At 36.9% G+C, this 16,046-nt stretch overlaps 2 protein-coding genes across 2 annotated transcripts in view; both read left to right on the forward strand.

The window, feature by feature from the left end:
* LOC139114060 (carnitine O-acetyltransferase-like) overlaps positions 1 to 16,046 on the forward strand; it is an 85,028-nt gene that overhangs the window by 36,894 nt on the left and 32,088 nt on the right. The gene's annotated exons all lie outside the window — the stretch shown is intronic.
* LOC139114876 (carnitine O-acetyltransferase-like) overlaps positions 1 to 16,046 on the forward strand; it is a 58,431-nt gene that overhangs the window by 30,716 nt on the left and 11,669 nt on the right. Inside the window, exons 2-6 of the mRNA XM_070676808.1 lie at positions 6,654 to 6,857; positions 7,282 to 7,368; positions 12,902 to 13,020; positions 15,343 to 15,396; positions 15,870 to 16,038. Of these exons, the coding sequence (XP_070532909.1) occupies positions 6,684 to 6,857; positions 7,282 to 7,368; positions 12,902 to 13,020; positions 15,343 to 15,396; positions 15,870 to 16,038 (603 nt within the window). The 5' untranslated portion in view covers positions 6,654 to 6,683. The remainder of the gene's footprint in view (positions 1 to 6,653; positions 6,858 to 7,281; positions 7,369 to 12,901; positions 13,021 to 15,342; positions 15,397 to 15,869; positions 16,039 to 16,046) is intronic.

The following is a 16,046-nucleotide window of genomic DNA, read 5'->3' on the forward strand; positions in this document are numbered from 1 at the left end:
AGCGACCATATTGGATCGTATCACATGAAAAATCGACGTACATATGTATGACATAGGTCAATGTCCTTGTACCAACTTGAATAAAATGGTTGAGATATGCCTGAGTTATGCCTCTGTATATGAAAAACTCGTAACAAAATGGCCACACAGCAGCCATATTGGATTGTATCACAAACAAATTGACGTGCATATCTATGACATTGGTCAATGTCCTTGTACCAACTTTGAATAAAATCTGTTGAGATATGCCTGAGTTATGCCTCTGTATATGAAAAAATTGTAATAAAATGGCCGCCTAGCGGCCATATTGGATTGTATCACAAAACAATCGACGTGCATATCTATGAAATTGGTCAATGTCCTTGTACCAACGTTAAATAAAATCGGTTGAAACATGTCTGAGATGTGGCTCTGTACATGAAAAAATCGTAATAAAATGGCCGCCTGGCGGCCATATTGGATCATATCACAAAACAAATTGACGTGCATATCTATGACATTGGTCAATGTCCTTGTACCAACTTTGAATAAAATTGGTTGAAACATGTCTGAGTTATGGCTCTGTACATGAAAAAAATCGTAATAAAATGGCCGCCTGGCGGCCATATTGGATCGTATCACAAAAAAAATTGACGTGCATATCTATGACATTGGTCAATGTCCTTGTACCAAATTTGAATAAAATTGGTTGAAACATGTCTGAGTTATGGCTCTGTACATGAAAAAATCGTAATAAAATGGCCGCCTGGCGGCCATATTGGATCGTATCCAAAAACAAATCGACGTGCATCTGTATGACATATGAAGTAATCCTTGTACCAAGTTTGAATGAAATCGCTTCTTGCATCTCTGAGATATCTGCGTGAACGGACGGACGGACGCACACACGCACGCACGCACGCACGCACGCACGCACGGACGCACGCACGGACATGACCAAACCTATAAGTCCCCCCGGACGGTGTCCGTGGGGACTAAAAAGTGTGAATAAAAGGGGTGACAATACTGATCCCGTTGTACGTGTCACCAAAACTGCAACCAAAGAAATCCGTAAAACTGACGGGGTTCTGACACACGATTGCTATACATAGACAGAACAACTCTATAAAATTTACAAGAAACCCCACACTGAATAAGCTAATAAAGCATACAGTAATGATCAATTCTGTCAAATGCTGTCTCAAAGTCACTGAATGCTATATATAATCTACTTCTCTTGTGTGCCAAGTACTTTGAAATAATAGTGGATAGAATAAATATGTTGTCTGAAGTACAGTGTGTTTTCCTAAAGCCAGCCTGCTCGTCAATAATTGGATACATTTTCTCAAGCCATATACGAAGTCTGTTATCAAGGATATTATTATACCATAATTAGGTGATTTGGTCACTTTTTGTCAGTATTTGACCATTCTTATGAGTTTATTTGGTCATGATTACGATATTATCTTGACATTATCTTGACATGATTACGTTTTATTTAATAATTTGGTTGTTTTACCATTAATCAGCGTTGATGCCTTGATTTGCAACTTATATCAACATTGTTGAACCATTTATTATTTGGTGATTTGGTCATTATATGGTCATTATGCATTTATTTATTTGGTCATGATTACGACATTATTACATTATTATGACACTATTTGGTTAATTCTATTGTTTTGCCATAATTCAGCATTGATTTCTTGATACGAAACTAATCTCATCATTATTAAGCCATTACTAGGTGATTTGGTCATGTTTATGTCATGGTCACGATTACGACATTTACTCGACATTATTTGACTATATTCTATGAACTCAGTATTTGACCCTGCTTCATGATCTGAACCCTACCCATAAATCATTGCACAACTTGGCGACTGCATGCGAGCAGGGAGCAGGGTCAAATGACGAGTTCAGATAATAAAGTTGGTCAAATAATGTCAAGATAATGTCATAATCATGATTATTTGGTTAATTCGTTTGTTTTGCCGTTATTCAGCATTGATATCTTGATTTTGAACTTATCTCATTGTTATTATGCCATTGTTTGGTAATTCGGTCATTTTGTATCATTATTTGGCCATTCTTATGCGATTATTTGGTCATGACCATGATATGATCTTGACTTTATTTGACCTACTTTATTATCTCAACTCATTGTTTGACCCGCTTCATGAACCCTATACCCGGAAATCATTGTGTACATGAAGATACACAATGGCAGCTGACATAGTCGGTCCCCTCGCATAAAGAGAGAAAAGCTGGCTTTGTGTAAGTTTTAAAGCGCGGCCTAGCACATCACGAATCAAGACAAGTTGTGTGTGCTCGAAAACAGAGATTAGTCACGATTTTGGATTAAAAATCTGTTGTTTACGGAGGAGAAACTGCGCGCCCCAATCGTACGCCAGCAAGGCAGTGTGGCCGGAGGTCGGGGCCTATATAGCCGGTAACACACCGGGTTCCACCCCTATGTTCCTACAGCCCTGTCTTCCGAAATTTGTATTTTACGACATCCCTTTGTTCCGACACTCCTATGTTCCGTCACATGGTATATATCAAAAAATATTAAAATGTGTAATATCCTATCGTAAAGTCCATGTTTAGAGGGAGGGTATACATTTCTACCCAATTTAAATAATTTCGGTCCTATTTAAAAAAACAAATGCACAGAAAAATACTCAATTAGGCCCAGAGCCGTCTTTTTAAAAATGTTCCAAAAACATAGCGGTTAGAAAACTTTAATGTGATTTGGAACAAAATCTTTTCTGAAGAAAACGTCGAAACATTGTAATTGAAATATGAACCATGATTTATCCTTGTGAAAAATATTATGCTGAATATAATGACATTACCGTTATTAGGCCTATTTATTGGTGATATCGCTTAATCACAGAAATCAATTGTGAAAGATGTAAACAGGGCGAAACTTATTTCCGATTTCCACTTTACCTGATTATCAGAACTTACTTTTAATTTTTTGGTATATTTCTGAACGTTTTGAAAAAATCCTTTTCTCATGACTGGTTTCTCCAAATGTAGAAATTATTGCGCTTTTTCGATATGATTTGAGTTGGGCTGGTTATCTTCCATTTTTATTTGAGTATACTCGTCTATGTTGATAGCCGAAATATTGCGATATTTGAAGTTCAATGTCCAGTCGATAAGCTTATTTATGTATAAAATTAAACAAATTTAACAAATAGGAACCATCAATATTTGACAAACTATTTATAAGGAATGAATCGGGTGGTTTAATTTGCACAAATGTCAACAATGAGCAGGGGGGAATTTAAATTCCCGTTATAGAGCCTAATATTTCAATGTAAAACTTCCCAAATGCATATGAAATATTCGTACATTTCCAAGAATTTTTCATGACGGATGCATCTTTGAAGTAACGGTTACAGGTGATATTGCATTTCTTCCTATATGCCTATGGTGAAAAGATTGAGCGTATTTCAAGTCCTCGCATACTCCCGACATTTTACTTTCAGAAATAGTCCTTCCATTAAATTTATTTGTTTTAATAATTACCCAATCTTGTACTGAACAAGATACGACACAACATGTACAAAACTCGTACAACTCTGTGTATGGCAATGCTTCAAACAGAACACCCAGTGTACAGAATGTTTTTCATTTGCGTGATTAACACAGCCAAAAAATATGTCAAACTTGCAACTTGAAGAAATAGCGGGTGCATAACAATAGTTTTCGCCATTAACATCGCACTCTGCTAAAAATAACATCGCAATCTAAAGGGAAAACAAAAAGTACGAGACAATATCGTGGGTGACGATCACTGCTTTACAGATGGAGTCCTATCAGTAACTAGGAACGTTCGGAACGTAGCATAAACTTGTAGCATAAGCTCTGACGTCTAATGTCCAGCCCACATCCACAGTACGCCTGTGAGTACTGGGTCTCCCCAGATTGGGAGCGCGTACTTTCTCCGCCGAAAACAAGGTATTTTTAATCCTAAATAGCAATTATTTGAGCACGGCCAACTTGTCGTGATACGCGATGTGCTAAGCCGCGCTTTTAAACTTACGCAAACCCCGCTTTTCTCTCTCAATGCTAGGGGACCGACCGTGTCCGCCGCCATTGTGAAGCGCGGTGTGCAATGAATTCTGGGTAGGGTTCAAATCATGAAGCAGGTCAAATAATGAGTTCAGAAAATGAATAGTAGATCAAATGATACCAAGATATTGTCGTAATCATGGCAAAATAATCGCATAAGAATGGCAGAATAATCACAAAAAGGACCAAATCACCAGATCATGGTATAATAATGATGAGATAAGTCCCCAATCAAGACATCAATGCTGAATAATTTCAGAACAACCGACTAACCAAATCAGTGTGTTATAATGTCAAGAAAAGAGTAGGATAATGTTGTAATCATGAAAAAATAATCGCATAACAATGGCCAAATAATGACACAAAAAGGACCAAATCACCAGATCATGGTATAATAATGATGAGATAAGTTCCCAATCAAGACATCAATGCTGAATAATGACAAAATAAACGAATTACGAAGTAAGTTCATAATCATGTCATAATCATGTCATAATAATATCCAAATAATGATCAAATTATGGCATAATAATCGCTAAATGCTGAAATAATTATGACCAAATCATCAAATAATGGAATAATAATGACTAAATTAGTTTGAAGAAAGATTTAAAGATAATTTTGGCGGTGTTCTCATCACATAATATATTGACGCTACTAAATAATATATTGACATTACCCCATGATATAATGGCCTTTCAAATTATATATTGCTGTGATCTACCAATATATACGCATTACTTAATCATATACTGTTATTGACTCGTAATGAAGGCATTGTCTATTCATATATTGATGTCACCTAATTATATATTAACGGTACCTTATCATATATTGACACAACCTCATAATATAAAGGCGTCACCAATTCATATATTGATACGACCTTATCATATGGCACTACTAAATCATATATTGATGTCACCTAAAAATATATATGACACTACCTCATAATATAAAGGTGTCAGCTAATCACATATTGACACGACCTAATCACATAAAGGCATTACTAAATGATATATTGATGTCACCTAATTATACATTAACGGTACCTTATGATATATTAACACCACTTCATAATATAAAGGCTAATCATATCTTAACACGACCTTATCATAGAAAGGCATTACTAAATGATATATTGATGTCATGGCAGCAACGGCGTTCCATCTATACGTCAGTACGAGGTGAAATCACAGGCGCGCATCACAGTCGACACGTACAGGTATCGGTAGAAGGGTTATCGATCTTTTGAAGACTCGCTTTCCTTAAGAACTGTCCCGGTCGAAGACGATTTAATACAAGAAGCAGCCATGTTAAGCGTCGTCGCTCGGAACTTTCAAATTGTAAGTTTGCAAGTGCGCCAGACATTGTTTTTGGCATGTTGTGAGCTGCTTACACAGTCGGCTGTGGTTCGACACGCCGCTGTCATTTTTAATGCATATAGTGTATCGAACCACAAACGAACATGAAGCTGCTTTGGTCTTCCAGGGTCCATCGTCCGGTCCGCAACACTTCGGTTTGGTCGGCGTAGCGTAGCATAGTCTCCCAAACCAGAGACGAGTCTGGGAGTAACACGCTCGTGAGTAGTAGCGAAGTTTTCCAGGGTCATGAGCAGCGCCTTTGTGCGGCTAGCCGAAAGTTCATATCCAGAAAGATTGCACGTTTGATATTCATGTTCTTTTGTTTATGCCCAATGTATTGATTGTTTTAAGAGTCAAAGTGAAGGCACGATTCGGCCAAATAGCCTCGGAATAGCGGCAATAGTCTCTATCGCCCTGGTGAAACACACAACCACATAACACCAATAAGAACAGTTAGGTAAACAATGGAATGGAATGGGTTAACCAACATTCCCTGTGTAGTGTCATTAATACAGCCCTTTGTAGATTTAACTAATAAGACAATACTTACTACATTTAAGAGTTGGCAATACTGTCAGGTGTAACTATCATCCAGTCGTGATATCAGCCAATCACAAAGAAATCAACTCTGCAAAAGTCTGACCTCCTTCGCCTTGAAGGTCAGACATAATCAAACAACACCACCAGATCAGCACAAACAACGCTTGCAAATAATGTGTTCGGGACAGTTAGCAGCATGTGTGTGGATGTGTGGTCTTTTGTGTTGACATCCTTCCATGATCCAGAAAATTTTTCAATTTTCGCGGTGTTGATTTATTTGTTGTCGACTGGTTACCGCCTAGATGACAGTTACACCTGACAGTGTTGGCAACTCCTCAAGAAAGTTTAGAGAGTATGTCTAGTTCCTATATTGCCAATGGTTCAACGCAAATAACCTTAAGTGAAACAAAGATGAACATTATCACTAGGTTTGAACCCTAGAATCAGCAAATCTTGGTACAACTGTTTTAATTTGCTATGGCAAAGTGGTATTGCTTTAGAAATAAAAATTGCAGAAAGAATTGAAGAACATGCACTGCTCTTGAAATCAGTCGAAAAAATAGCAGTCATGGAAATGACAATTCATTGTACAAGGATTGTTGTTTACAACATTGCAAGTGATGGGATGGGCAGTTCTTGTCATCTGATGTCTTACTGTTCCTCGTTTTATTGTGCTCTCCTCAGTTCAAGCAAGGGGCTGTAACAGCCACCAAGATGACGAAGCCAGCGCAGGCCCCTACCAAGGCCCCGATGATAATGAAGTCGTACCCGTCTCATCAAAGTACGCTGCCTAAGTTACCAGTGCCGCCATTACAGCAAACCTTATACAAGTACCTTCTTGCAGTGCAACCACTGCTTTCAGAGGATGAATACACAAATACAAAACAGGTGAGGACGGACATTTTCAACCTTTGCTTAAGTTTAATACTATGCAGTTTCTATAACTCAAAAATCAGTCATGATATACTTTGTGGCCTATTTTTCACTTTCTGTGGCAGCAGTTAAAACATCTCAAGAGCGGTTTCCTGGATGAAGTCACATATGTGACAATTCGTACATTTCCCTTTTGTCATAGTGAAGTTTGATCCAAATAAAAGATGCAGCATTTCTTAAGGTAAAAGCAGAGGTGTTTTACCCTTCCACACCCATGTTCCCGTAAAGAGGTCCAACTTTTCCGAAGAAAACAGGGGATTCTACCAATATGCAGCGATTAAAGGGGTTAAATCTTCTATTTGCAATGTTAGCCACTAAAAACATGGATACCCGAAAAGTTGCAAATTGTCACATGTATTTTGTGTTGTCAACTTGCCAGATTGTGGATGAGTTTGGTAAACCAGGCGGACTAGGGGAAAGCCTTCAAATGAAACTATGGCAGAGAGCTCAGAAAACGGAAAACTGGGTAAGTGAATTGACATCTGTTCTCCGTGAAATTGCTTGCCAATCTTTTTTGCCTAAATTAGGAACTGATAGCTGAAAGTAGTATGCACCTCAAAAGTGAAAAACTTAAACTTTCGCTTAAACTTCCTTAATGAAACTTTCAGCCATTCTCTTAGTAAGTCAAGAATAAAAATCGGCGTCATCATGCAAATTTTGGTGCCAGAGAAACAAATAACCTAAGATTTACCGATATCTAAAATTTAAATAGCTGCCATCCCTGTGTTAACTCTATGGAGAAAAACAATTTTTTTGATTTTCAGAAAACTAAACCAGTGAATGTTTTCTTACATGAAGAGCTTTATCAGAAGAGAATTGTAAAAGTTTGAGAGTCTGAATATCTGTCCCCAAGGTGCGATCTACCCTTAATGACGCAATGGATTGAAATTTTATTGTCTGAGAGAAACAGTTGAATCAGGGAATATGATGTGGCAAAAGTATTTTTGTACTTCATTTCAAATTGCCATAGGAGGAAGACTAATTGATTTCCGCCGTAAATCTTATCAAGTTACCAGTCTAGGTACTGAAACACAGACTTTTAGCATGAGATATAAATATTTGCTGAAGAAACATGCACTTCTTGATTTCGTAATTTTATTATCATAAAGAACGGGACATTTTATCACAGTGGCCTTGAAAAAATGAAATCACTAATGTTATCTCTCATGATTAACACATAGGTTATGGAGTACAAATATTGGCTGTGTTTCAAAAAGTCAAGGAACCTTATATTTCATGAGAATTAACGAAGAAATCTTGCATGAATGAGAATAAATTGCTGTACCAATGATTAGCCTTTGTTATAGAAATAACGGGTGAGGCTTGCCGAGCCCGTTAATTTGGCTTTCTTTTCGCCCGTGCCCATAAATAAACGTTAGTGATCAGCGCGGAGTCTGTTATGTCAATTATATTATCAACAAACTCCGAAAAACCGTTAAAATTTACAAAAATTTCCCGACAACGGGGCCCCAGAACCTGTCAGTAAGTAGCGCACGCGCTGCAAAAATCAGAAAAAGCGTCTAAACTTGGCCCAAAAATGCTCCATTTTATTTTGTGCTTGATTATGATCTTTGTACAAATCACAATTTTCGTTTAAGTTGTAAAGTTAATATATTTACGATATTATTCATATTCATGGGCATGAAAACAAACCATTACTGTGTATTTTTGGGCAGTCACGTGGTTCAGCTCGACCGATCAAAATGCGACGGGCAGGGCATTTTAATATAATTCTTGATATTCATGTACATGCTTATTGTGTGACAAGGCACCTGTTACAACCGATAAGGTATAGTAACCGATAACGTAGTAACTTTTTCTAACCGATAACGTATAAACAAATTACCGATAACGTATCAATGAAACAATAACGGATTAAATCAACTGATAACGTAGAAAAGTCAACCAATACCGCATCAAAACAACCAATAACGTATCATCAAAACAACCAATAACGTATCAATAAACTGATAATATCTGATTAAGCGATTCATGGGGAGCAATAGATCGATCGATTTATAGATAGATAGATATAGGATAGATAGATAGATAGTGACTACTGGAATAGATATAATATATATATATATATATATATATATATATATATATATATATATACAAATATATATAGATAAATATATATACAGAGATAGATAGATAGATAGATAATAGATAGATAGATAGATAGATAGATAGATAGATAGATAGATAATAGGTCCATCGATGTATCAATAGATAAATTGATCACTTTAATCAAAAGATCGATCGATCTATCTATCAATGTTTGATAGATGGTCGGTCGATCGAACAATCGATCGATAGATAAATTAATGGGCAGATCGATGGCTAGAACGAAGGATCTATCAATTCGATATAAAGATAGATCAATTAATCGATCGATCGATCGATTCGATAAATTGGTCAATACATAGATAGATCTATAGATCAATTTGTTGTCATATTGTCGCGAACTCATTTTTCTTTTCTTCTATTTATTTTTTTGTTTAGCGTAAATTGTTACTAATTTCTGCAGCAAAATAATCGTGTTTCGAATGTTTTCATGGTATTAAGAACAATTAAGTTGATCTAAATGTTGTTGTATAGTTCTATAGTAGCTATACCGGTTAGTTCTATTTATGTAAAATTCAAAGAGATAGTATGAGTAATGATAAAAGAAAGGCAGGGCAATGAGTGGCTGTTGGTTTACACATAGAACCCTACCCAGAAAGAAAACTATTATGTATCTCTATCGGCTACAATTCAGACAGAAAGTATAGTTATAATAGCAAGATTAGAAACAACTTTCCAAACCCATTCCAGAAGTGTAGCAACATTTAGATCAAGTTAGTCGTTCGTGCTGCAACAAAAGTTATACAGGCAAGTCTCGATGTGATCACAAACATTCGCGATGATCATGAAAAAACATTTTTTACAAAGTAATCGGACCAGCTACAAAACGAAATACTTTTTTCCTTCGGGACTGTTTTTTGGCTCCAGCAGACCAACTGCAATGCCACAATCACCGACAGCCAACATTATAGCAAATTTCGTACACATATTGGATACATCACCGATAGAAGTAACTGCGTATTAGTGGGTAACCAAAGAATATTACATGTAATGATTCATTCGTACAATTGACGATTTTCATGCATGTTATTGAAATCTCCATCAGGTGTATTTGAAAAAGATAAGTATATCAATGATTAATATTCAGGAACCTAATATAAATTTATGGGTGAACTCTGGTAAGGCAAAGGAAAATAAAAAGTTTGTTTCTCATCCTAGACATATTGGAAAAATGATGTGGTGATGTGGGTTTTTTCCTTCTCAATTTTTTCATTTTTCAACCAACGAGAAACATGAAAACAACATAGGAATGCAAACAGAGATAAATGCACAGCTGTGTTGCTTTAGTATTTTTGTATAGCAACAGTTCTGTGGTTTGACTTTTAGTGCAGCAATGCACAGTTTTGTCAGCCTACAGGACATATGTGTACAGTTCTAAATGGAATGTTAGTGTCAGTTATTATGTTTGCACTGTTATGCACTATCGTTGCGCCTTTCTGTATTTTTTTTTAAATTTTATTTCCTCATGAGCAGAAAAAATGTTTGACGCGGCGAGGCTGAACTGACGCGTGCGAGGATGAGAAACAAACTTGTTATTTTTCTTGGCCTATGTTTTTTTTCTATCAGCACTATACTATGTACGACTACTCAATAATTTTGCGATGTCTTCGTAATCCTACTTCAAATAAGATGTGACTTGACGTGAATCACGACAGAAAGGATAAAAAGGAAAGAAAAAGCAATATGTTGTCTACAAAATCTGTTGACTTGGCTTGCTTACAGGAGTAACTTGCAATTATAAGGAATTCAATTGAACAATGAGTCCAGATTTACCTGTAATTCAGTCCCAGAATGAGAGTTACATTGTAAAGACTTATTGTCATTTTGATATACTGACGTTGTAAGTAACAAAATTTTATAATCGGTCATGTTGAAAACGTTTTTCCAAGTCCTCCAAACTTAGAAAGTGTGCCGATAAAGACACTTACATGTGTGTTGTATCTTTAATTCATCCTGCAGGAATATTTATTAATTACATCGCATTACCAAATTGATGAAATTAGATTCGTGATGTCTGAGTAATATCTCGAAACTGTATACTCCAAGTACGTGTAACTATGAAGGTGTAACTGACTGATTTATAGAAAAACGAAAGATACAACACTCATTTATAGTCAGTTTCCATTTATTAATACTTTATCGGTCGATTGATAATTCATTTGTTTGACTTGATACATTATCAGTTGATTTGAATCTTTACTCCTTGACTTAGCGAGGTTATTGGTTGATTTGATATACATAATTGGTTGATTTCATACGTCATCGGTTGATTTGATACATTATTGTTCACTTGGCCACATTATGGGTTGATTTTATACACTATCTCCATCTCGATCGATCTATCTATCCATCGAAATATTAGATATATCAATCGTTCTATAAGTCGAGCAATCGATCAATTTATTCAATCATTCATTCGATAGAAAATATCGATCGATTGATAGATCTGTGCATCGATCGATCAATCGGTCGATCTGTCGATTGATCAATGGATTAATCGACCGATCGAGGATAGATCCATCCCTGTGAATCTATTCCCATGAATCACTTGATCCAATACATTATCAGTTGATTTGATATGTTATCGGCTAGGAATAATTACTACATTATCGGTAAATTTTTACAACGTTATCGGTTAGAACAAATTACTACGATATCGGTTCGTTACTACGTTATCGGTAGATTTACTACGTTATCGGTAAAATTTTACTACGTTATCGGATTTGATACGTTATCGGTTAGTTACTACATTATCGGTTGTAACAGCCCCTCAATTTGTGTTCCCTGTGGTGGCAGATTTTGAGAGAAAACTGATGCACTGACATCGACAGCTGATGTCATTACTGTAACTGCACACCCCCCTCGGAGAAAGCATGGAAGTTCTGTGACAGGATAATCATTTGTAAAGGAAGATCTTGAATTTGAAAACCCATGATTAAAGTTTAAAAGAGCTGTCCAAATCTGAGTTATTGAAGTTTCACTGTCTAAAACTTTTAATGACGTAGTTTGCTGTGTTTTTGTTCTGTCTCTAAAATAAAGTATGTCCTACTTCCCAAATCATATTGAAATGTCTTGTGTTCACTTGTCAATACAACCTATATGTCAAATGCATTTGTTGACATCTGTATTTTAGTCTGGATTTTAGTTTATTTGTAAACAAAATAATTGCTTTCTGTACACAGTGTTTTGAGTTGGCAAGTGCTGTAATTTTTCCATATCAAAATTTCAGTGCAACATTTTACAAATCGCTATGATTTATTTTGTAATTGATAATTTTTGACCAAATGGATAATATTTTTCATTGACTACAGTTTTGGATCAAAATGTTTGGGAAAAATTTAAAAAAATGTTTAGATCTGAAAAAATTGGTCTGGGTTATATTTCATGTTGGCAACAAAAACTGACTGTGGTACTCAAAGGGTTAAGGGAGAAAAATGTAGACACTCATATGTCATACGGAACAAAAATAATATGAATATTGTCATAAGTTACAGTGCTTCCCTTTTTAGTCCTTTGGACCTGCGGGGTCCAAAGTACTAATGTGATGGTGTGGCGTACATAGCGTACATTATGTGTGCTGTATGCGGTGGACGGAGGTGTCTCAGAAACGCTGCAGTAACTTTTTCTGAAATTGGTCTGATGGTCACTCGGGCACATATCTCAAACGATCTTTTTTCTTTTTTTGATTGAATCAATGTAACGTCACTGTTTTTAGCTTTTTTGTAAAAACTAGTATTTTTAATTTGTCCTCAAAACCACCGATTTATGATTTTTATGTTTGGCAAGGGCTTTCGTATAGTCAGAAATGTTCAAAGTTTGGTGATGCATGCCTTGTATTATTTTTAAATAATACTTTTATCCATTCTCAGTTGTCAGAATGGTGGCTACATGCGGCATATCTAGACTTCAGGTCGCCAGTGGTGGTTAATTCAAGTCCTGGCGTGACATTCCCTCTGCAAGACTTTGCCGACCAAAAGGAACAACTCAGGTCAGTCGCTCTGTACATGATATGCTGGCGTGATTGGCAAAATGTGAGAGCAATCTAAACTAGCAAACAAGATATTCTTAAGTATTCCCAATTTGAAGCAGGTCAGCTCTTTTTCAATATCTCCTATTACAGGGTTTGTGGGGACTGGACTTGCAGGAAGTACAGTTTATCATCTTCCTTGCTAATATTTCAGGCGCTTCACACTGTTTTATCATTTCACTAGAATGTACATGTATCTGCCAGTTAGAAACCCAAACTGGCTTTCATCATACACGGGTATCTCATTCGCATTGTCATGTTACACAAGACCACCTGAATGATGATTTCACAGGTCTTGGTGAAAAATTAGATGGTCGTTGGCCAATTCCACAAGGCTTGCTCTCCTCTGCTCATTAATTCTTCCTCGTGTACAGTTGAGACCCTTTGCTTCAGTTAAAAGACATTGCTGGCGTGTATTTATAGCAGCCGAAGTTCACTATAGTATCCATGCTTAAAAAAGTGCATTGCCAACACTGTATAGCATTGCTGACATTCTGTATATGGAATATATGTAATTATATCATACCTGCATATTTATGTCCCAAATACAGCGAACTGATTGGTCGAGACGAAAAAGAACCGTGGTATTTTGGCGATATAGCACGGCTTGCATACGCGCAAGCTAACTTGAACAAAATATCCGGTTTTGACATTCCACGCCAGAAGTTCAATATACTGTTATGATAATCGAGTGTTATCACATGAACTGGCCCGTATCTCCACCTGTGTGACGTACACCAGCACAGATAAGAAATCCACAACAGCGGTAATACCGCTGTTGTACGTCATCAACCGGAACTTTTTCCTGCAATGGTACCGTTCGTACATGCACGTTGCCACACAGACCGATTTGTCGTGATCGATGCCTTGCTCTCATGGCATTTTGACAAAGAGATGACCCGATAAATCAAGATATGGAAACATAGAAGGCATGTCCAACGACATTTCGAGTCGCTAAAGCTTTAGCTATTCCCAAGAATCGAATGAGGATTACGTCGATCGTTATAATGGCTCAGTAACGTCACGGCTCCAGTCGTAAGGCTCAAAGTGCACGTCGTCGTACATGACGATCGCCAAGCGACGTCGTACCTGGCGATCGAGGTTGGCGATAAACCCGAAATATACACCTCAACGAAAGTTCAACTTAATAAATGAGTACCGTATAATCTTCGGGAAAGCGACATAGAAGGCACAAGCATAAAGTCATTTTACGAACAACGATAAATTTCCTTCATCACACAAATTATTCCGTCGTTTCTCGATCGGAATCAAACAGTGCAGCGCCGTAGAATCCGATGTATTTCGAAAGTTGACTCGGTCAACACTCACAACAGAACAGACTTCCCGTCAAGTAACAAAATTGGGATGTACCTACGGGCGATATATGTGTCACAGCAAACATCAAAGTCCGTAAGACGAAAAATTGACGACCGAGATGGCCACCGGCGAAGACCGGTGACGGCACTGCAGTGCCCACTACAACTTACAAGCGTACACTCTGGGTGTCATCGATCTGAAACTTTCGGGTTCGCCAAGGTCGTAAACTTGTGATATTTTAAAATCCACAGCATCTCTAAGAATGATAACTACTGTTTCGATCGTGTCGTTGCATTAGTTTCATAAATATAATTGTAAATATTCTAAATAACTCAAAATACTATGGTTATCCGTCGCTAGCGCGGTGAAAGTCATGTCCGCCGATGGTAGACTTGCCTTGGCATCGGTCCAGCGCGAGACAATGATTGACATGCGCACGTGACCGAATCCGTATGTCTGATTGGTGGAGATACCATTTCATGTATCAAAAGTTCAGCTTAATCGGATTTATGAATGAAAGTATGCCTGTAAACATTCGCACATCTCCTGGGTGACGGGCCGCTTTACTCAATAAATGAAAGTAATCCGCGTAAGGAAAAACACAAAATCGCGATAAAAACCATGCAATTTGTTAAAATAATTTTGATCCATCCACATCAAAGAAAAATAAGAAGACTGTTCATGTGATAAATATATAATCCCATGGGATTATATATAAGTATATCGTTGCTGGGTGTGCGTTATTGCTTAAATATACAATAACTGAGTTCCTTTAACTTATACTTAACCAGTTGTAACTGTTGTTGCAGAAAAGTTTTGTAGAGTCAACTCTTTTTTACTGATCACCATGGCACCAGACATGATTAGCATTGCAAAACCATACTACTGTTTAGAGAAAAGTGACGAAAGATGTGATATCACAAAAACTTGACTTTGAGATTTTGTACTTTCTCCTCCGTTATTCAGGTTTGCTTCCAAATTGATTGCTGGTGTCCTGGATTACAAAGTGATGGTAGACAGGTGAGAGAGTCAACAGTCATGTGACGGTCATATGGATGTTTTCAATATTCATGTGCTAGTCAAAGCAACATGACCAACATTAATTGTTTTCTGAAGGCTATTTGGCAACTTGCCCTTTGAGTGCTGCAACATTTTACCAAATTTTATGAATTTTTCTGGATTTTTTTTGACAATTTTGGACCAAATGGAAATCACATTTCCTCGGCTATAGTTATTTATCAAAATTTTGACAAAAATGTGAAAAAAATTGACTAAGGTATATTCTGTAAAGGCGACAAAAATTTACTTTGGCACTCAAAGGTTTAAGGGATTATTTCATGCTAATGGGACACTGTATGGTGAGTTTTTCAATGTTCTTTGTGCAATTCACTCACAAGACAAATACATAAAATATGAAAATTTGCCCTTCATTACTTTTTGCATGAATAAACCATATAAGCCTGCCTTTACTTTTTCTGTTTATCTCTCGCTAGTGAAAATGTTCCAATTGACATGATGGGTGGACAGCCATTATGCATGGACCAATACTACAAAATCTTATCTTCATGTCGGATCCCTGGCCTTAAGCGAGACTCTGTTGTGGTGTATCCAGGCAACAAGGCAAATGCACCGAAGCACATCATAGTCATACATAATAACCATGTGAGTAT

This window comes from Ptychodera flava, chromosome 16 (assembly GCF_041260155.1).
Source record: "Ptychodera flava strain L36383 chromosome 16, AS_Pfla_20210202, whole genome shotgun sequence".
Classification (NCBI taxonomy): domain Eukaryota; kingdom Metazoa; phylum Hemichordata; class Enteropneusta; family Ptychoderidae; genus Ptychodera; species Ptychodera flava.